Source organism: Oryctolagus cuniculus, chromosome 4 (assembly GCF_051225735.1).
Source record: "Oryctolagus cuniculus isolate XC-2025 breed Fujian yellow rabbit chromosome 4, ASM5122573v1, whole genome shotgun sequence".
In the NCBI taxonomy this organism is placed as follows: Eukaryota; Metazoa; Chordata; class Mammalia; order Lagomorpha; family Leporidae; genus Oryctolagus; species Oryctolagus cuniculus.
This window is the reverse complement of record NC_142870.1, coordinates 93,744,678-93,766,152: the sequence shown is the minus strand read 5'-3', so window position 1 is coordinate 93,766,152 and position 21,475 is coordinate 93,744,678. Positions and strand designations below refer to the sequence as shown.

Below are 21,475 nucleotides of genomic sequence, written 5' to 3'. Positions count from 1 at the left end.
TCGCGCGCGGCGTGCGCGGTGCCCCGCCTCCTCCGGGCCCCGGCGCTCCCGGAAACGTCGGGTGGACCCACACCGCTCGGCGGCCTCGTAGGCGGTCGGGAGTGGGAGCGGGAGGTTCCCAGCCCTCGGCTCGGCTCGCAATGGCGACGGCGGGGCTCTGGCCTGCTTCGAGTTTCTCGAACGCCACAGGCACTCGCTGGTGTAGGAGATGACTAGGCTGCGAGCCGAGATCCCATGGGTAAGGATTTTCCTCACCCGTGTTACGGGATTTTCTCATAACAGTGTGAATAAAACCCCCAGTGGTGTTCCAGTTGGCTGCTTGGTGCAACAAACAGAAGGGGTTCTTGAGACACTTGGCTGCCATCTGAGTGACCTATGTCTAGCCCCATACCACTGTGAAATAGTAACCCATAACGCTTCCCCCGCATTGGGGATGTTCTGGGTCCTTTTGGGAGCAAGGTGGCCAGGCGGGACCAAAGTTGGAAGCCTGGAATTCAATCCAAATCTCCCAGGTGTGTGGTAACGACTCAACCACTTGAGTCATCCCTGCTGCCTCCCAGAGTCTGCATTTAGCAAGAACCTGGAGTCAGGAGCGAGAGCCAGGAGCCTAACCCAGGTGTTCTGATATGAGATGCTGCTGTCCTAACTGGCATCTTAAGTACTAGGCCAAACACCTGCTCCAGAATTGCTTTTTGAGTGATCATATGGAGTTCCCATAAGCCCTTGAGATTGGTAGGATTGTGTCCATTTTACAGGGGAAATCACATACAGCATGATTTGACATCAATAGTTGAGTGTCAGCCTTCCAGATCTCGACTGTGTCAGGCAAACCCTGAAGTTTCTTCCTCAGCTCAGGTTATGCAGTGTGTGTGCCGTGTCCCAAGGGTGAGATATGAGGAAGTGACTCCTCCCCTTTGCCTGGTGAGAACACTAACCATCTGGCCTGGAGTCTTCTTTTATGGATTCTGCTGCATTTAAGAATGTAGAAAGTGTTTTTATTTATTTATTTATTTATTTTTTATTTTTGACAGGCAGAGTGGACAGTGAGAGAGAGAGAGACAGGTCTTCCTTTGCCGTTGGTTCACCCTCCAATGGCCGCCACGGCTAGCACGCTGTGGTTGGGCACCGCGCTGATCCGAAGGCAAGAGCCAGATGGTTCTCCTGGTCTCCCATGGGGTGCAGGGCCCAAGCACTTGGGCCATCCTCCACTGCACTCCCTGGCCACAGCAGAGAGCTGGCCTGGAAGAGGGGCAACCGAGACAGAATCTGGCACCCCAACCGGGACTAGAACCTGGTGTGCCGATGCCGCAAGGTGGAGGATTAGCCTAGTGAGCCACGGTGCCGGCCCAATATTCTTTTTTTTTTTAAAGATTTATTTATTTATTTATTGACAGTCAGGGTGGACAGTGAGAGAGGTAGAGACAGAGAGAAAGGTCTTCCTTTACCATTGGTTCAACCTCCAATGGCTGCCGCGGCCGGCGCACCGCGCTGATGCAAAGCCAGGAGCTAGGTGCTTCTCCTGGTCTCCCATGTGGGTGCAGGGCCCAAGAACTTGGGCCATCCTCCACTGCCTTTCAGGGCCACAGCAGAGAGCTGGACTGGAAGAAGGGCAACCAGGACAGAATCCGGCACCCCGACTGGGGCTAGAACCTGGTGTGCCGGCGCCGCAGGCGGAGGATTAGCCTAGTGAGCTGCAGCGCCGGCCTAGAAAGTGTTTACAAACATATAACACAGGAGCCAGCATTGTGGTGGAGCAGGTTAAACTGCTGCTTGGGACAGGGACATCTCTTAGCACAGTGTTGGCTTGAGTCCCAGCTACTCAGCTTCCTGCTACTGTGCTTGTGAAGGGAGCACATGATGACCCAAGTACTTGACACCCACCACCCCTATGGGAGACCAGGATGGAGTTCTCCTGGCCCCGACCTGGCTGTTGGCAGGCATCCAGGGTCTAAACCTTATCTCTGTGTCACTCTGCCTTTCAAATAAATATTTTTTTAATCTACACAACATAGCTAGCACTGAATTAATTTGGCCAAATGTTTGTATAGCTACAGATCTAAAACTCTTAAAGCCCAATTTAAAAACCTGTTGCTGGGGCTGGCACTGTATCATATGGGTAAAGCCACCACCTGCAGTGCTGGCATCCCATATGGGCGCCAGTTCAAGTCCTTGCTGCTCCACTTCTGATCCAGCTCTCTGCTATGGCCTGGGAAAGCAGTAGAAGATGGCCCAGTTCTTGGGCCCCTGCACCTGCATGGGAAATCTGAAAGAAGCTACTGGCTCCTTGCTTCGGATGGGCACAGCTCTGGCCATTGCGGCCAACTGGGGAGTGAACCAGCAGATGGAAGACACCCCCCCCCACCTCTCCTTGTCTGTGTAAACTCTAACTTTCAAGTAAATAAATAAATCTTAAAAAGCTGTTGCTCTTTTCTCCTCAATACTCGGATTCCAGGAATAACCTTCCTGTGACTCCTCCAGCCCTGGTCTCTGGACAGAAGTTGGACAGTCGGTGGCTGGTCTGCTTTTTCTCTCTCTGCCTTCAGCAGGTTCCTACATTTTCATGCTTTCTTCAAGCATCTGTAGAGGGATTTCTTCTAGATCTCTCCTTTCTCCATGGCTTCCTTTTATTGAGTCTCAGTCATATCCAAACTAGTAACTGGCAAGATACGTGGCATAAAGCTCAAGCTGTTAACCAGCTGGTGACTCCAGATGAAGGGTATATGAATATTTGTATTATGTTTCAATTTTTTTTTTTTGGTAGCTTGGAAACGTTTCAAAACAAAACTTTGGGCCAGCGCCACAGTTCACTTGGCTAATCCTCTGCCTGCGGCGCCGGCACACTGGGTTCTAATCCAGGTTGCTCCTCTTCCAGTCCAGCTCTCTGCTGTGGCCCAGGAAGGCAGTGGAGGATGTCCCAAGTGCTTGGGCCCTGCACCCACATCTGCATGGGAGACCAGGAGGAAGCACCTGGCTTTGGATCGGCACAGTGCGCCAGCCATAGCAGCCATTTGGGGGATGAACCAATGGAAAAAGGAAGACCTTTCTCTCTGTCTCTCTCTGTCTCTCTCTCTCTAACTCTGCCTGTCCAAAAAAAAAAAAAAAAAAAAAACCACTCACTTTGTTGGGGAGAGGGGGGCACACAAGCTCTGGAGATAGATCTGGTGTTTAAAACCAAATTCTTGGAGACAGCACTCTGGTGCAGCAGGTTAAGCTGTGGCCTGCAGTGCCAGCATCCCGTATTGGTGCTGGTTCGAGTCCCAGCTGCTCCACTTCTGATCCAGCTCCCTGCTAATGCACCTCAGAAAGCAGTAGAGGATGGCCCAAGTGCTTGGGACCCTGAACCACGTGGGAGACCTGGAGGAAGCTCCAGTTCCTGGCTTCAACCTGGCCCAAGAGTGAACCAGTGGATGGAAGATCTCTCTGTCTCTCCTCCTAACTCTGCCCTTCAAATTAATAAATAAATAAACAAATTCTGCCATTCACTAGCTGTACAACATGGCAGGCTACCTAAATCAGCCTGGTTGCTGCCTGTGTAAATGTGAGTAATAAAGTATCTCTTGTGAATGAAAGGAGACAGTGTATTATCAAGTGCCTGGCTGCTAGAAAGGAAGCAGTGTTCATTTTATTTTTCAACTACCAGGTCTCCAAATCCTCTCTAGCCAAACGCAAATGCCTGGCAGGTATTTTCAAGGACACTCGATAACATCAAAGTCCTGCCTCACACTTCATTTCAGCTAAAGCTCTCTCCCAGAAGCATTCCTTACTCTCATTTGGCCAAACTTCCAACCCTGTGGCCAAACTGCCTCCACCTGGGCACCAACCCATTAGCTGCCGCTTCCTGCTTCCCTCAAATGGCCATAAGCCTGCCACGCTGCCCCTGAGCACGGCCTGAGCTGACAGCTACGTAACTTATGGATGACTGATTGTCTGCGATCCATTCAACCTGAAGCTACCACGAACTATTGCAATACCAGCAGTGCCCCTGGCGGCAGGCAGCATTGCATGTTTCCACTGGGTTGCTTCTTTCTTTATGTGCTACTCTTCAAACATCCAGATTACCTTGTGGCCCATCATACTGGTAATTCCCAGGACTCACAGCGGATGCTACAATCTGTTTGCACACCTACTATTACTGCTGCCTTTTCTCCTGACTTCTCACTGTACTCCTTTCACTTCCTCTCTTCTGATCGTCCTGAGCATTTCTCCACTTCTGACCATGCCTTGCCTCTTGAGCTGATCAGCCTTTCTGCATTGCTATGTCTTCCATATAGAATGCTCTTTACTATTTTTTTTTTTTTTTTTGGACAGGCAGAGTGGACAGTGAGACAGACAGAGAGAAAGGTCTTCCTTTTCCGTTGGTTCACCCCCCCAGTGGCCACTGCGGCCGGCGTGCTGCGCTGATCCAAAGGCAGGAGCCAGGTGCTTCTCCTGGTCTCCCATGGGGTGCAGGGCCCAAGCACCTGGGCCATCCTCCACTGCACTCCCGGGCCACAGCAGAGAGCTGGACTGGAAGAGGGGCAACCGGGACAGAATCCGGCGCCCCAACCGGGACTAGAACCCGTGTGCCAGCGCCGGAGGATTAGCCTATTGAGCCGCGGCGCCGGCCTCTCTTTACTATTTTTTAAAGGTTTATTTATTTATTTGAGAGGCAGAGTTACAGAGAAAGAGAGGGAGAGACACAGAGAGAGCAGTCTTCCAATCCATTAGTTCACTCCTCAAATGACCACAACGGCCAGAGCTGTGCTGATCCAAAGCCAGGAGCCAGGGGCTTCCTTCGGGTCTCCTACGTGGGTGCAGGGGTCCAAGGACTTGGGCCATCTTCCACTGCTGTCCCAGGTCATAGCAGAGAGCTGGATTGTAAGTGGAGCAGCCAGGACTCGAACCGGCACCCATAGGGATGCTGGAACTGCAGGTGGTGGCTTTACACACTATGCAATACTGTTGGCCCCATCTCTTTACTATTTTTAGCTAGCAAATTCACCTATCCTCTGAGCTGCTGTCGCCCATCTAGGAAGCTTTTCCTACCCTGCCTTTCTACCTATTCATTTCTTCCCTCTGCTCACACCACAGTTGGCTCATATCTCTCACTCCCTAGGCTCTGAGCTCCTGGAGGACAGGAACTGTGTCCTATTCATTTTGTGCCCCTAGCACCCAGCCTAATGCCTGGCTTGTGACAGGCCCTGACAAATATTTGCTGAATGGATGAATGAATGAAAGAATGGCTTTGCATTCATCTTCGGGTTGTCATTGTGTGCAAGAATGACCTATGGGGGACTCTCTTTGGAACCCAGGCCTGGCCATTGGGAAACTGTCAGGATTCTCCTTGTGTGGATGATGATAGTCCCCCTGGGACTGTGCTTATTTTCACTGGCCATTTCCAGAGTGCTCCCAAGTGTGAGACCAGGCTTTTTTTTGCATATGTTATCTTATGTGGGTTGGAATTCGTCAGAGTTCCCAATGGCACAGCACAGAGGCTGGCTCAGCGCTTCACCAATAATTGCTGTCATGTGTCTGTCTAGAAACATGATCCCTGCTTCCCTTCTGCCTGAACACATCAGAACACAGCCCGGATCCATGCTCATCACCCTGACAGGGCAACAAGGGTGAAGGTTACACCTGTCACCTGATGGTCACCTGGCCCTGCCTCTGGCATGCTCAACAGGTGCTACTTGGCTTAATTTAGGTCGACATGTGCTTTGGTTTCCCTGCAGCTGCCTGTCACATGTGCCTGGCCCAGGGGAACTAGGCTGCACGAAATGCACCTGCTGGTGATGGTCCACTGAGAAACGTGATGAAACTGCCCAGAAGATGCTGGAATTGAAATTCTGTTGTGACTTGGAAGACTAGCAGGTGGTGACTAAGAACATCCGAATTCCAGGGCTGGGTGTTGTGGTGCAGCTGGCTAAGTCAGTGCTTGCGACACTGCCATCCCGTCCTGGAGGGCGCATTCAGGTCCTGGCTGCCGCACTTCCCAGCCAGCTTCATGCTAATGTGCCTAAGGAGGCAGCAGGAGATGGCACATGTGCTTGGGCCCCTGCCACCCACATGGGAGACTGGATGGAGTTCCAGGTTCCTGGCTGCAGCCCAACCCATCCCTGGCCATTGTGTGGGTAGTGAGCCAGAAGGTGGAAGATCTCTCTCTCTGTCATACAACTATCAGAGCTTCACCTTCAATCCAGGTTACTTTGATTGTGGCAAAGGGGTTAGATCTAAACGATGGAGACCAGCACTTCTAAGATGCAGCTGCCTTGAGCTCATGAAGGGGAAAGTGCCAAAGACGACGTCTCCTGTGGGAAGAAGCCATGTCACTCACCACCAGAGCCTGACAAGACTGATAACCAGCGCATCTGTGAGAAAGCCATCTATGAATGTGTGCATTAATAAATGATGAATGAGTAAAGGAATGAGCCACCTAGCCCAGGTGCCTGGCACACAAGAGACGCTCACTAACTGCTGCTTTCCCTCCCTCGCTGTGGAGGGCGGAGGCCACATTTGCAGTCTCTGTGCCTGGCACTTGGTAGGTCTTGATGGATGTGTGCAGGTGGGAAGACTGACTTGCAGGACCGCCAGCCCTCGAGGCCTTCAGGGAACGTGTCTTCTCAGCCATGAGCAGACACCAGAGCTCGGCGCTGCAGGCGGTGGTGCGCTGCCTTGGACAGGGCTTCCCTCTGCGGCAGGGGAAGGACCACCTGTCTTCCAAGCCGGCCCTGGCCCAGTGGTTGCGCAGACTCAGGGTCAGGCATAGCTGCCCCCACAGTGCAGGGGAGCAACAAGCGCATCCGCTGCAGGGCAGCCAGTCATCGGGACGCGGCCACCAGCGAGCGGAGGAGGCGCTCTGTCAGCCTAATGCACCGCCTGCCGCCCCCGCATCCTGCCTGGCTTTCTCTGGCTTCTCAGCACCTCAGCTCTCAGTGCTCTGGGCCTGGTGAGCGAGTCGCTGATGTCTGAGAGAAGAGGACCTGGTGCACAGTAACTGCTCAGTAAGTACTGGTGGAATGGGTAAATGGATAAATGAAAACAGGGCTGAAGGAAGAGACAGGCTGATGGATGTGTGGCTATTTTATTGGCACAGGGTCCTACAGGGCAAAGACCACACCCTCCCCACCCTCTTCCCTGTAAAAATAAACTTTGTCCTTCCTTCTCCCTGTCTGCTTTTCTGCTTGGTCCAAGGAGAATCATTCACCCCACAAAGACTAGGCCCTAGGACACAGGACCCAGTACCCCCCCAACATACACACTTCCCCTCTCAACCCAGGGAAATGATGGGGCAGGGGGCAGCAGGAAGGCATTTAAAGGCCTTGGAGCTCCCACTAATAGCTGGGCACAGCTGGTCCATTGGTGAGGGTTGGTAGCTATATTGGAAGCGGCGGCACAAGAGCGCGGGGCTAGGGCAGCCCCTGAGGGCAGGGCTGAAGGGAGCTGAGTCCACTCTCATGTGAGCACTGAGTGAGCTTGGGGGAGAAGTGGGTGAGGCCCACCACCCAGGCCCTGCATGGGCAGAGTGGGGCAGGCACAGCAGGCCCCTCGGCCACCAAGCTGAGCAAGCCTGGGGCCAGAAGAGGCAGACTCCTTCCTGTGAGGACTGGCCCCGCTGCCCAGACCTTCTCTGGGCAGGGTGACATGGAAGGATGTCACAGTGAGTGGTGGGGGCTCTGCTGGAGGCAGGGGCACCCCCAGTGCAGAGGCACAATGTGATGGTTGAGAGGGGACCGGGACTCATGTGATGTGGAGGGACTGGACCCAGCCCAGCTTATGTGGGCTTACTCCAGGGCCAGGAGGAGACAGCTTTGCCAGACAAGCTGCCCTGGGCCATCCCACCCCAACCCAGCTCCCACCCCAGACCCCAGGCCTACCACACCTCACACAGCTGCCCTGGGTTCATGGGGGAGCCCACAGGGCAGCCGAAGTGCCGCAGGAAGTCACGGGAGTTGGAGAGGGTGCCCAGCACGCGGAAGCGGGCAGGGCTGTGGGGGTCGGTCACCAGCCCCTCGTGAGAGCTCTCTGGTGTGCGGACCGAGCACCACACCTGCAGGCCGGGACAGACATGGGGACGTAGGTGTCTGGTGTGGAGCTGGGCCACAGACTCAGCTGTAACAGAGCCACTCCTGGCCCTCTCTGCCCTGACCCTTTGCCACCAGCACCAAGGGCAGGGACCACGCCCTCCTCCCCAGCACCCCCAAAGCCCTTCAAAAGTTGTACTGGATCTTGGGTTGCCAAGGCCGGACATGGCTAGGGGGTGGAGGGGGCTGAAAGCGGAGCCCCCGAGACTACCTGCTGTGGCCCAAGCACCCAGGGCAGCCCTTGGCCAAGCCCTCACTCTGCTGCTTTATTCCTGGTGGCCCTGAGCTCAGGGTCTGCTCCACACCTACCTCACAGGCACGCTGAGCATCAACACCTGCTCCCTCCCCTTGTCCCCATGAGATCTGCAAAATCCCACCCAAGACCCCCTCCCTCCCGGGGAGGGGGTGAGGCTCCCGGCACCAGGCCTTCCCAGCCCACCTTCCGCACCCCAACATCGCTCCCATCTCCCAGCCTCTTTGCTGCATGCCCAGGACACTAACGACCTGCGCAGGAGGCCATGAGAGGTGAGATGCCCAGGCCCCAGGCCCTCCTAGAACCCATACCTGGGCGAATCCCACAAAGAAGAGCTGGTGGTTGTTGAGGCCCACGGCCGGCAGCTGCTGCTCCTCGCCGTGCTTTCTCAGCCACGCTTTGTAAGCCTGGGGTCAGCACAGGGCTCGACAAGTGCTTCGGGCACCCCCCGCCCCGCATCCCCCACCTCAGGCCAGCTGGAGGGCCACTCACATTGTAGGCGGCCTTCAGCCCCCCGTTGTCGGCAATGTTCTCTCCCAGTGTCTGGCGGCCGTTGAGCCTCTCGCCGTTGACCTGGTACTGGTTGTACTGCTCCTCCATGCAGGCTGTGTGGTTCCGAAAGGCCGCCAGTGACGCGTTCTGCCACCAGGGCCGCAGGTTCCCTTCCTTGTCATATTCGCGCCCTGTGGAGAACTCACCTTTGCACCCAGCGGGACCAGCGCTCAACTCCTGGGGGCAGGAGTGCCCCCACCAGGCCCCGAATATCCCAAAGCCTTGCGGGAGCCACTGGGAACTCTGGACTGGAGGGTGCAGCTCCAGGGGCCCCTACCTTGGTCATCAAAGGCATGTGTCAATTCGTGGCCCATGACCACACCAATGCCACCAAAGTTCAGGGCCCTAGTGGGTGAGGAACGGGGTGAGTCAGACCGTGGTGGGAGGGGTCCTGCTGTATCCCACCCCCAGCCTGTTCCCAGCTCAACCCAGAGGCCCCGGGTGCCAGCACCCTAGGCCCTCCTGCCTCAGCCATACTTGGGATGGTTGCGGGCATAGAAGGGGGCCTGCAGGATGCCAGCAGGGAAGACAATTTCATTCTTGGTTGGCAGGTAGTAGGCGTTCACCGTCTGGGGCGTCATGCTCCACCTGGGGGAAGAGGAGGCAAGAGGTCGAGGCTCCTGTGGCCCTTCCCCGCCTAGCTGCCCTGCCCGATCTCCTGCAAGGGCTCTGTGCCTCTGGTCTGGGATTGCCACCCTTGCCCCTCTCCCTGCAAACCTCCCCCCACCCTTCCTGCTGCCCCAACTGCCTGCGCCCCAGCCCCCACGCTCACTGGTCTCGACTAGGAGGCTTGCGCAGCTGGTCAGCCATCACCTTAGCGGAAAAGTTGTACAAATTCAACATGTTTTGGAAGAAGGAATCTTCAGAGACTTCGTACTACGGGAGTGTTGGGAAGCAGAATGCGAGTGAGAACATGTTAGAGAAAATAATAGTCCCAGCATGGCTGCTAATTAGTGCCTCTGCAAACCTCAGTTTTCCCAGCTATGAAATGGGGTAAACTACTTAGTAAATGGTGCTTGCCAGGATATAAACAACACTTAACGTTGCAGGCAGTGTGCTTTTTGTTTTGACATTGTTCAAATTTTTATTTATTTGAGAGGCAGAGAGAGACAAAAACAAAGAGATCCCACTCATTGGTTCACTTCACACAGGCTAAGGCTGGGCAAAGCTGAAGCCAGGAGCCAGTAACTCAATCCAGGTTTCTCACACAGATAGAAGGGACCCCAACTGCTTGAGCCATCTCCTGCGGCCTCCCAGAGGGCAAATGAGCAGGAAGCTGGAATCAGGAGTGGAGCCAGGATTTGGAGTATAATGGGACACACACGTCCCAGGCAGCCTTTTAAAACTGTGCCAAGTACCTGCCCTCGTGTCCTTTGTACACACTGCCTTCTTCCTTCTCACAGTAACCTACGAGCTAGGTGCTAGTAGGACATCTGTTTTGCAGGTAAACAGACTAGGGCTCTGAGAGGTCTTGCCCTAGGTTACACAACTAGTTAGGGACAGAAACAGGTGACTCCAACTTGACACCCAGCCCCTATGCGTTCACATGGTATTTCCATACTGCCTGGCCTCAGGCCCAGCACAGACCCTCAGCTAGTGTTGGTTGCTTTCATCTGCCCCTGAAAGGGCCAAGAAGTACCTCCCTCCCTCCATCCCTCCCTCTGAGTGCTCAAGCCCCAGTGACGGAGCCCAAGGAACAGTGCTCCCCCCGGGGCTGAAGTTCAGTACTGGCGAGCACTAGTACTCACCCCATCGTAAACATCATCCAGCTCTTTGGGCTCCAGGATGAAGTCTGGGAAGCCGATCATATCATAGATGGCATCTGCCTGAAAAGACCAGCTTAAGGATTTCCCTGTCCAGGTTCCTAGGAAAACTGTATTCTCCATCCCCACCTCCAGATGGCGCTCCAACCCTAGCCACCGCTCACTTTCTCCTTGGCTGCCTGGCGGGTCTTCTCATCCATCCAAACCAGCTGTTCCAGGGCCTCCTCAAAGGCAGTCCGGATTTCGCTGATCATCCCTTCTGCCTGGGAGACCGGGGACATGACTCAGTCCTCCCCCTGCACTTCCTGCCTCTCTGCTCCCCCACCTCCCCACAGCTCCGCCCCCTCTCTCAGACCCAGGAGCTCAGGCTGTGCATCTGGGAAGGATGAGAAGGAAGGCACTCTGCTTGTGAAGGGTCTGGGATTGGAGGTGGCTTCTGTTGCGATCAGTTTGTAATTGCCAATGTGTTAATTAAATCAACATTAGCATTTCCATGGAGCACTGAGCATAAAAGGAAGCCATCAATAGGAAACTTGGAAAATTGGGAGGAGTTGAAGAGAACAATCACTTAGCGATGACTTCCCGACATTCATGTTCTACTTCTCGTGCTTTTCCCTGCCTGAACACACAAGTGCACACACACACACACACAATATACATATAAAACCATACTGAATAGTCTCTATTTTTTGTTCACTTAAAGATGTATACACACCTTTAGTGTAAAGGCTGCCTCATAATCTACCATACGCACAGCTTACTTTTCCCTTCTCCTCTAAGCTGCATTCATTCCCCTCGATTATGAACGACACCACCATAAACACCTTGTGGATAATGTTTTAAACACAGCCATTATCATCTCCTTATAAATAAGTTTATATTTTCTAGCTATATAGGAAACAGAAACTTATTAAAAATTTTGAAAATATAGAAAAATTTAAAGGAAAAAAAAAACCTCTTCCTGGGATCGGCACTGTGGAAAAACAGGTTAAGCCTCTACCTGCAATGCCAGCATCCAACATGGGCACCAGTTTTGAGACATGGCTGCTCCACTTCTGATCCAGCTCCCTGCTAAAGTACCTAGGAAAGCAGCAGCAGATGGCCCAAGTGCTTGGGCCCCTGCCACGCACATGGAAACCTGGAAGAAGCTCCGAACTCCTGGCTTTGGCCTGGCCATTGTGGCCATTTGGGGAGTGAACTAGCAGATAGAAGATGTCTGTTTATCTCTCTCCTTCTCTTTCTGTATTTCTGCTTTTAAAATACATATTTATATTTTAAAAAACTCTTCCTAATCCGACTGTCTAAAGCAACTGCTGCTTCTGTGTTTATGAGTTTCCTTGCAGTTTTATTTTGTACACGTACACACACATACAAGAGTGAGTTTGAAACAAAACAAGGGGTCGTGCTGGAAGAAATGCATCGACTCACAATTTCCTTGCTTTGCCGGTCAAACGTGGCCTTCACAAAGAGGGAGCCCAGAGCAAAGCCAAGGGCGTCGTCTGTGTTGGAGATGCAGGTCTGCCACCTCGGCAGGCAGGACTGTGAAGGGACAAAGAGGCCCCAGGGAGAGCTCTGTCCCTCAGTCTGGGACAAGCCCGTCTCAGCGCTGGGCAGCACAGGCCTGGGTTTGGCTCCCGTCTCTCACGCTCCAGGGCAAAGGAGGAGCAGCACGTACATCCTGCCAGTGCCGGCAGCAAGGCCTCAGCAGGAGCGCGCACGCTGCCCACCCTGCACTCAGCACTGTCCTCTTCCGTCTCTAACGGGGCCCACGGGAGTCCAGAAGCTTGTTTGCTCAGCTCCACATCCCAGTCTTATACCCGGTAAGGCCCCCATGCCAGAGACCTCGGAGCACCCCAGCTTCCTCCATCTCCCTGACCCCGGCATTCAATCCAGTGCCAGTTTCCATGGACTCTCCTGGGTCCACCCCGTTGGCACCTCCCTGCCCACAACACTACCAGCTCTTGCCTGAAGATGGCAGCTGCCTCCTAACTCAACACCCTGATTCCACGGCCCCCTTCCAGTTAGCCATCATCACCCCCACGGCCCCCCATGTCTGACAGAACCAAACACAGCTGTCAGGTCACTGCATTGGCTGCCCCGTGCCCACCCACACCGACCAAACTCGGCCTCCCTGTCTCCCTGTTTGAGAATTGGGGTGTTCCTTCTGTCTGCTGGGCATGTGCACGCCCTCCCCCGCTTTCTTAGTGGACTCACTCCTCATTGGGCATCTCTCCCAGGAAGCTTTTCCTGAGGCCCTCCCCCACCGCCCCAAAGTGGCTGCACACACCACACACTGGGTAGGCGAGTCATTTACACTAATTAACTAGGTTCATCCTTACGTCAACCCTGCAGGTTATTCCTGTTTTACAGCCCAGGAAAGGGGGAGTCAGAGATTATAGGTGACATGCCTAAGGCCCCAAAGGTTAAAAAAATGGAGGAGCTGAGACTGGCCCCCAAGTAGGCTCCATGGCACATTTTGTCTCTGCATACTCTGCACCTGCGCACCCCGGGGAACACTGTGGGTGTGCAGCAGCAGCTGGCCCGGATCACAGGCAGAGGGCACACCTTCTTGGTGCCATAGAGGGTCTCCAGCAACTTCTCCTGGGCAGACTCAAAGCGTCGGTCGAGGCTGGAGGTTGTCTTCTGCACCAGGTTCCAGATCAGGTAGTTGTTCAGCACACTAGCAGTCGGAAGGGAAAATAAGGAGAAGGTGGCAAGGCACCCTCCCCCTCCCCCTCCCCCTCAACCAACCATAAACCAACCCCCAGGGATGTGCAGGCAGCAGGAGTCCCGGGAGGCACATGTGGCAGCTGCTCCAGAGTCTCTCTTCCCCCCTGGGACCAAAACCCTGCCTAGAGAAGTGAGGGCAGAGCAAGGCGTGGGAACAGATCGCAGTGGGCACCCTGCGACCCTGCCTGGAAGGAGGGGCTGCAGGCGCTCTGACTTGACGCTTGGCAGGTCAGGGGCCTTATCAAATGCTGCTCTGTCTGCCCGTGCCAGGCCACTCTGCCCAGTCCCTCCTGGAGACCCCCAAAGGGCCCTGAGTCCCAGCCCCCGCACCTCGGGTGCTCCTTACCTTGGCTGCGTGCGGTTGATGAGCTCTGACACCTGCTGCAAATAGTCAGTCCCATATACCACCACAGGCTCCGAGTCCCCCAGCTCCAACGGTGACAGCAAGAACGACAGGAACTCCAGCCAGTCCATGGAGGGCGCCAGAGCCTGCGAGTGAGAACATCTCAGGCCACCCGGCTTCCAGCAGACCCTCCCCCCACCCCACCAAGCCGCTGCAGCCTGGGAGCCCTTCGCATTGCCATGGCAACAGCTACTGGCTGCTTGGTAACTCCTTTCTGCAATAAACCCTTTCCCAAGCCTGAGCGCCCCTCAATCTGGGAGCCCCAACCACTTGCTGTACAAGGAAAACCATGTGTGATATTCAGCTGGGACACAGATATTCCAATATTGTCATAACAGTTGATAAAATACCATTCCCCGGGACACCCCCCTCCCCGGCATCCCTGGGCTCCCCTGCTGAGCTCCCCCCACAACCTCTTCAGAACCCAGCTCCTCAAGGCCGGTTCCTAGCACAGGAAGGGCCCCCATCACTGTTCTGAGAGGTTTGTGCACATCTCATATGGACAATGACAGTTTTAACCCAATCCATCCATGACAAGAAAGAGGTGAAAGCATGGGGTGGGCTAGAATGGGACGCAGGGAAGTTGAGAACAGCGAGGGAAGGAGGGAAAGCCGTGGGTGGCTGCCTGGAGACAGCGCCTGCCCCAGCCCCTCCCGATGTCTCTAGCCCCCCCGCCCCCGCCTTCCCCACCTGCAGCTCCGAGATGCTCATCTTGTGATAGATCTTCTCCTCGTCGCGGCGCTGGTCCTGGGGCACGGTGATGTTGGCCAGCTGGATCTCCAGCTCCAGCACCTGCTGCATCTGCTCCCGCGTGGAGCCTGGCCCTCCGCCCAGCAGCAGCCCCAGCTCCTCCATGTAGTCCAGGTAGGCAGTGAGCACCTGTCAAAGCCCTGAGTCACCCCCTGAGCCCAGCAACAGATCCTGCCCGAGGCTGCTGGGATCTGTCTGCTTGGCCCTGCTTCCTGATGACCCCGTTTCATTCTTTATTTAAAGCTTACCCCCGTCTGCGAGATCTTATTTATGTATGCACTTGCTTATTATCCATTTTCCCTAAGAGAAGGCATGTTCCAAGAGGGCACTGTTCCAGATTCCCGCAGCACTGTAAGATGGGGCTGGCACAGGATGGGTGCTCTGTAAAGATTTGTCTGGGGGAAGAGGGGAAGTGGCAGGGGCAGGGGGTGTCATGCCACAGCCGGTTAAGCCACCAAAGCCACCGCCTGCGATGTCGGCAGCCCACATGAGTGCCAGTTCAAGACTCAGCTGCTCTACTTCCGATCCAGCTCTCTGTTAATGAACCTGGGAAAGCAGCAGAAGGTGACCCAAGACCAGGAAGAAGCTTTAGCGATGCCCATATCCAGCTGTTGCAGCCACTGGGGAGTAAACTAGAGGGTGAAGTGCTCTCTCTCTCTCTCTCTCTCTCTAACTCTGCCTTTCAAATAAATAATAAAGCTGAAAAAAATTTTTGTCCAGGGGATAGAGCTACTTTTCCTACTGCTTTGCCTTATTCCCTGTAGCCCTGTGAGTCAGCCCAGTCCATCAGTGACCCGCCAGTGGGCCCCATGGAGAGTTTGGCCCCTGGCGGCCCCAAGTCCCTTCTTTCTTTTCTTTTTCTCTTATTTTCTTTTCTGTTCTTTCTTTCCTTTTTTTTTTTTAAGATTTATCCATTTATTTGAAAGGCAGAGTTCCAGGGAGGCAGAGGCACTTCCCAGATGGCTCCAACAGCCAGAGCTGCGCCGATCCCAAACCAGGAGCCCAGAAGCCTCCTCCAGGTCTCCCACGTGGGTGCAAGGGCCCAAGGACCCGGGATCATCCTCCACTGCTTTCCCAGGCCATAGTGGAGTGCTGGATTGGAAGTGGAGCAGCCGGGACCTGAACCGGCACCTATATGGGATGCCGGCATTGCAGGCGGAGCTACGCCACAGCTCTGCTACACCACTGTCCCCCAAGTCCTTTCTATCAATCATTCTGCCAGGCCTCATGCTTGCTACTTCTCTACTCTTTTCTGGTCATCACAGGACAGAAAAGAAATATTTAGTAGCCCCTTGCATAGCCAGAGCTCAATCTCTGCTAAGAGCTTGAAAGCTAATGTGTCTTCTGCTCCAGGGGGAGGAGACGACTCCAGTCACATCACAAACTGGAAGACCGCAGAGTCAGAACGTGGCCCAGCCCGGATGACTCCAGGGCAACAGCACCACCTGGGCCCAGAGCAGACTGGAGCTGCACCCTCCGCTGCTGGCACGCCCGCTCCGCAAGGGCAGGGACTGTGTTCACTTTGCTCAGGCCTGTAGTCCACAGTGTTTGCCACAGAGTAGCTGCTCGATAAATACCTGCTGCCTAAAAGGATGAGGACTTGCGCTGCTCAGCCCCAGTGCCTTGCTGCCTTCCACCCAGAGATCACTCTCTGCTCTTAACCCGAAGCCCTGGCCAGGCTCCCTCCAATGCCAAGGCCATCTCCTCTTTACAGCCCTTGGTATCCATTCTATGCCCTTTAGAGGTTCTCCTCTTCCACGCCTCTCCTCTTCCTGCTCCTGGTGTTAAAGGAGGGGCTTTGGGTTCTGACCCGAGGCACCCCGGCTCCTACCCAGGATGGTGAGCACAACCAGTGGGTGATCTCACACCAGCCCCTTGCCCACCTCCTGACTTTCAGCTTCAGATCCTGGCAGCTTCCCTGAGCCCTGCTGTAACCTAGTTGTCACCCTGTTTTTACCTTCGGCACTGCAGCATCCCCCGCGTCCCAGCACCAGTGGCCTCCCACCCCGGGGTAACCCGGGACATGCTGCCAGCCAGCCAGTGCCAAGGCATCCCCTCGCCCCTCCCGAAGCATCGGATGAAGCAGAGCTCTCCTGCATTCCCAAGGTTCTGCCATCCTGAGTCACATGAAGTCCGATCACACACACGTCGCCTCACATCCCTTTTCATTTTGTGCAGGATAAATCCTGAACTTGACCCACAGCATCCACATCTCACAAGTCTAGAAGTCTGTTCAAAGGGCTTGGGCCCCTCCCACCCCAGAGCCTTGGCACGGGCTGTCCCCGTGGTGGAACTCTTCCCTTCAGCACAGTGCACCTGTGCCCTGGAGCTGGGCTGACTCTGGCCCGTGCCTCATTTCTCCCCTGTGACAGTCCCAACACCGCCAACAGGGCAGCTGAGGAGCGAGCCGGCTCACTTTCTCTCCCCATGGAGGGACAGTGGCAGGGTCTCGGTGCCACGTGCTGGGAATGCCTGGGGAGAGCTGGCAGATGAGTGACAGGCCGAAGGGCTTTCCTGCTTGTCTTGCCCTGCAGCGCTCTCTTCCCTGCTGCCCTCAAACCACGAAGCTCCCCTTCTGGGCTGTCTGCTTGTCCCTTGCCCTCACTTCCCCGAAGCCCCTGTGTGGTTCTCTAAGGAAAGGCCCCCTGAAGCCCTGGTCTCCTCTCTGCACCGCCACATGCACAGCCATCTGCTGCCTCCTCCCTGCGGAAGGTGCCCAGCACTCCAAACGCCACATCTCAAGTGAGCAGCCCCCTACCCCGAAGGTTTGCCACGTACTGGGGCAGAGACTTGCACTCCTGCACACTTCCCAAGGCCCATGTGAGCAAGCGCTATGATCCATCCCCTTTCACCGATGAGGAAGCAGCCTCAGAGAGAATAACTCACTCGCACCAAGCAGCTGAGCTGGGACGGAAACCCAGGTCTGAGTTCGAGTCTCTCCTGTGACATCATACTGCCTCCTCGCTCCTCAGGTCCCCGAAGCCGTCGTCCTTCAGACACCCCTGCCTCCCTGAGGAGCCCTCCACGCTGCTCTCACTAGGTTGGCAGCCTGAACCATCTCCCCCTTCTCTTCCCCTTTCTTACAGCCAGCTACCCTCAACTCGAGTGTTCTTGACACTTCCTTCGCCATGGCCTCGTGGGCTGTTACTGCCTCTGACCAGAGCAGGGTAGAGACTCTCAGTTCACGTCCAGGTTCCCTGGTGTGTGTCTAGTGTCCATGTCTCCCAGCCCAGCACCACTCGTCAGGTCACTCCCTGTCCTGCAGCATGTAGTGGCCCTCCAAGGGTTCAGAGTAAACTCTGTAGTGACGGCATTCAAGGCCCCCTCTAAAACCAGCCTCCTGGCTGCTTTGGCTGCCACACTGAGCCAAACTGGACTCCTTTGCATGGTCCAAGCACATGAGGCCTACAACCCTTTGGGTTACTGTTCTCTCCACCCAGCATGCTTGCCCCCACTTTCTGGATTCTGAAGGGCCTGGCTTAAAGGCAATGTTTTCGGGAAACTTTCCCTGGCTTCCTGAGCCCCTCCTGAGCCCTTGAGACAGACTCTCCCTCCAGCCTTGTTCTCAGCTGTCTGTGCCCATGAACTCATCAACACTGAAAGCTTCCTGTGACAATGGCCCTGAAATGGACATTCCCCCAGGGAATGCCTGTGGGTGCCTGTGCAATGGTTTCCCGGGAGAACAGAGAAGGAAGGACCACTGGCTCCCTAGGCAACAGGACAGGCTCACTTTCCCTGCTCTGACCTTGGATTGAGGGAAAACTCAACAGGCATTAGCCCCACTGAGCAGTGGGCATGGCTGCTCAGGATAACCCTTACTTTCTCGTTGGCAGTTCTGTTTAAGTAGTAATCGCGAGAGGGCAGAAAGAGCCCGGACTGGTCCACCTGCAACAGCAAGGAGAGAATCTGAGTCCTCCCTCCCATACAGAACCCGGACCCCTATGCAGGAGCAGGACGGGGGCGGGGGAGGAGGGGCAGGGGAGGAGAGTCTGGGCTCAGCAAAGGGTCCTTAAGTCCCTCCCCCAGCCTGGCACCTGGATGACATTGCTGTTGGAACTCTTAGAGTCGGCACTGATGTAGACGGTGAAGAATGGGGTGGCCCTGTAGGTCCCCGCTACTGCCTTCAGCACCTCCATGAAGTTATCCTGGTCCCAGGGCCCCGTGATGTTCCAGCCACCGATCTGAGTACAGACCACAGGTGGTACCCATGGCACAGGGACCCCCACAGCTTTCTTGGATGGCAGCGCCCCCCCCCCCCCGGCACCTGCAGACCACCCAGCGGGGCTACCTTGTCAATGAGGTCTCGCAGGGGCTGGGCTCCCAGCTCCTCGATGCGCTCAACCTGCAGGCAGGACAGGTAGAAGCGCTGTGTCTTCCGCTCGGCTTCGCTGCTGGAGTTGAAGGTGCTGTTTTCTGTGGGGCAGACCATGGTGTCCAGGTGGCAGTTAGGTGAGCAGCTGAGGGGGCGGCCCACTCCCGGCCTCCTCAGCGAGCAGTCCTCTCATGGAGCCATGGCTGCGGTGTGCTGCCTGCAAATGGCAGCTCACAGCTTCCGCTCCCGGCCCACACAGACATTCAGAAACACCTAAGCACTACGGCCTCCCTGGCATGCAGGACAGCACAGTGGTCCAGCAGACCGCTCCATTACACTCAGAGATCTGCCCCCCCTCGGCTTGGCCTCACGTGTCAGGAGCCCCCTGCTCCAGCCCTCCCCCACCCCCACCCCCAGCATATTCACAGAGCCCTGAGTGAGTGAATGCTCTCCACATGGGGGTACTTCCTGAGTCCTTCCCCAGTGCCAGGCCTGGAGCTGGGCACTGGGCGTGGTCCAGGCACACGGCCAGCCGCTTCCACGGGCTCCTCACCCAGCAGGTGCTTCAGTATGGCCTGGTTCTGGTCCCAGAGGCTGTTGAAGGTGTTCCAGCGAGAACGCCCATCAGGCAGGGGGTTCCTCCGAATCCAGCCTCCGCAGGAGAACTGGTAAAAGTCGTCGCAGGGGCTCACCCTGCGGTCCAGGGACTCCAGGATTTTCCCAGCCACTCGGATGCAGGCCTCGGTGAGACAGGTGCTGTGGGATGGGTCTGTGGCAGGGGACAAGGCCGGAGAGGAGGAGACACTCAGTCTGGGGAGAAGCAAGCGAATTGTCCCAAGGACCACGACAGCAGAAGGGGGGCTGGAGGGGGAAAAGCCATAGACTTTTCCGTGGGGAATGCTGGCCCCAACCAGTATTAGAAAATCTTAGAGCAGCCTTGAGGGTGGGAAAAGGTGTCCACTGCCCACCTACCTCTGTGGTACTGGACCCCCAGCGCCACCAGGCAGCCCACAAGCAGCGCCGCCAGCAGTAGAGAGACCCCGGCCAGCGACAGCTCCAGCGGCGTGCGCGAGCGCAGGAGCTGTCGCGTCGCCTTGCGGAATCCCACCTGGGAAAGAGAGGGACAGCGAGCGCCTGAGCTGCAGGCCGAGGATCCGCCATCGCAGATGTCTTCCCAAAGGGTGAAGGCGCAGGCAGCGTCCAGAGCCACGGAGCAAAGACGCCAAGGGGGTTAACTTCGGACCCGGAGCCACGAGGCAGGCCGAGCGGCGCCCCGAGCCCGTTTGTGCAACGTCATGGCTGAGCTCGCCTCACCATAGTCCCAGCGCAGAGAGGCCCGAGATGGAGCGGAGGTGGGTGGGGGCAGACGACCCTCCAGAACAGCCCAGAGCTCCTGAGTGGGCCAGGCGTCACGCCAGGGCTGGGGCCTGCTGAGCACGGGAGGACCCCCTTGCCCACCTCCACGGCGTCCGGGGAGGCCCCGCCCTCTACGGGGGTCTCGGGTGCGTCTTCATCCCGAAGCGTGGCCCGCTTGTACTCCACCATCTGCCAGACAGTCGGGGCGCCAACCGATGTCAGCCAGAGAGGGCTGGGTGCCCCCCGCCCTGCCCCTGCGCCCCTAGCCCGGCGGCGACCATAGCCCCTTCCCTCCTGCCGGACTCCCCGGCCTGGTGCCCTCTGCCTCCACCACACCCCGTCCTCAGCCCGACCCCTCCACTCCGGTCCTCTCCCCGGGAACCCGGGGGCCCCCCACTCACGTTGCCGTTGCCGCCGCCGCCGCCGCCGCCCAGCTCCTGCAGCGCGACATTCATGGTGGAGTCGGGCCGGGCGGCGCCTAGGGCTGCCCGCGGCTGGCCCTCTCCCGGGCAGCGGCCCCGGACCCCGGCCCGGCCCCGCTACCGCCCATCATCCCAGCCGCCGCCGCCGCCGCCGCCGCCCCTCCCCGCCCTGCCTCGGCCGCCCCCGCCCCGCCCGCCGAGTCCCCCTCCCCCGCGGCGCCCCGCCCTGGGCGGGGGTGGCGAAGGGGATGGGAGAGTGCGCGCGGGACTCTTGGTGGGCAGCCCCTGCGCCTCGGGAATGCCCGGGACGCCCATCTCGGGGGCACCCTCCTGAGAGCCGCCCATCATTTATTTTCTTTCGAGCCAAGACCCAACTGTGCTAATTCTCCTGGGCCCCCGTCCCACAAACTCCAGGCCCTCGCCAAGCCCTTCAAACACCCTAGAGAAACAGCCCCCCACCACCAGTAGTCTCCCAGTAGCCCTCAGCCCCTCATCGGTCAGCCTCCACAGGGCGCACAGGCAGTTCACCCACAAGCAGGGTGTCCCCAGCACCGAGACTCCAAGCACCACACAGACGCACAGCCCAGCACACAGCACACGCATGGCACAGTCTCACACCGCGTGTGCACGCACAACACACCCAGAGCCAACAGGAGAAGCACACGGCCCTTGGGCACCCCACCCATCCCCACCCCAGGGCAGGGGGCCATCCACACACAGCACACACCCACTGACTCTCCCCTGTTGCCTCAAGATGCACTTTTACTCTCCACCATAAGTGCTGTCATCAGATCATCTCATAAAGGGAGGGTTACAGATGGTGACAAATTGGCAGGGAAAAAAACAGCCACACACAGATATTTAAAGAAAAGAC

General features: G+C 56.5%; 1 protein-coding gene and 1 long non-coding RNA gene across 10 annotated transcripts; one reads left to right on the top strand and one right to left on the bottom strand.

The window, feature by feature from the left end:
- The first annotated feature begins 30 nt into the window (after positions 1 to 30).
- On the top strand, positions 31 to 7,141 carry LOC127482908 (uncharacterized). Its single transcript, XR_007908823.3, has 2 exons — positions 31 to 238; positions 5,712 to 7,141. It is a non-coding gene; the product is annotated as an uncharacterized LOC127482908 (long non-coding RNA).
- On the bottom strand, positions 5,797 to 21,219 carry ECE2 (endothelin converting enzyme 2). 9 transcript variants are annotated; one of them, XM_089332050.1, is made up of 19 exons: positions 21,130 to 21,219; positions 20,138 to 20,368; positions 19,796 to 19,931; positions 19,377 to 19,592; positions 18,800 to 18,924; positions 18,546 to 18,692; positions 18,331 to 18,396; positions 14,452 to 14,640; positions 13,705 to 13,847; positions 13,194 to 13,308; positions 12,057 to 12,167; positions 10,793 to 10,891; positions 10,614 to 10,691; positions 9,638 to 9,741; positions 9,343 to 9,453; positions 9,143 to 9,210; positions 8,806 to 8,996; positions 8,625 to 8,720; positions 5,797 to 6,287 (listed from the first exon to the last, which is right to left on the bottom strand). In XM_089332050.1, the coding sequence occupies exons 1-19, from the start codon at positions 21,202 to 21,204 to the stop codon at positions 6,255 to 6,257; spliced, it is 2,334 nt and encodes a 777-aa protein (XP_089188176.1). In that variant the 5' UTR covers positions 21,205 to 21,219; the 3' UTR covers positions 5,797 to 6,254. The 9 variants fall into 9 exon arrangements, with proteins under 9 accessions (XP_089188176.1, XP_089188177.1, XP_089188174.1 ...); XM_089332048.1 differs by lacking the exon at positions 5,797 to 6,287 and adding an exon at positions 7,082 to 8,026; XM_002716479.6 differs by lacking the exons at positions 5,797 to 6,287; positions 21,130 to 21,219 and adding exons at positions 7,083 to 8,026; positions 20,581 to 20,770.
- Between the last annotated feature and the right edge of the window lie 256 nt (positions 21,220 to 21,475).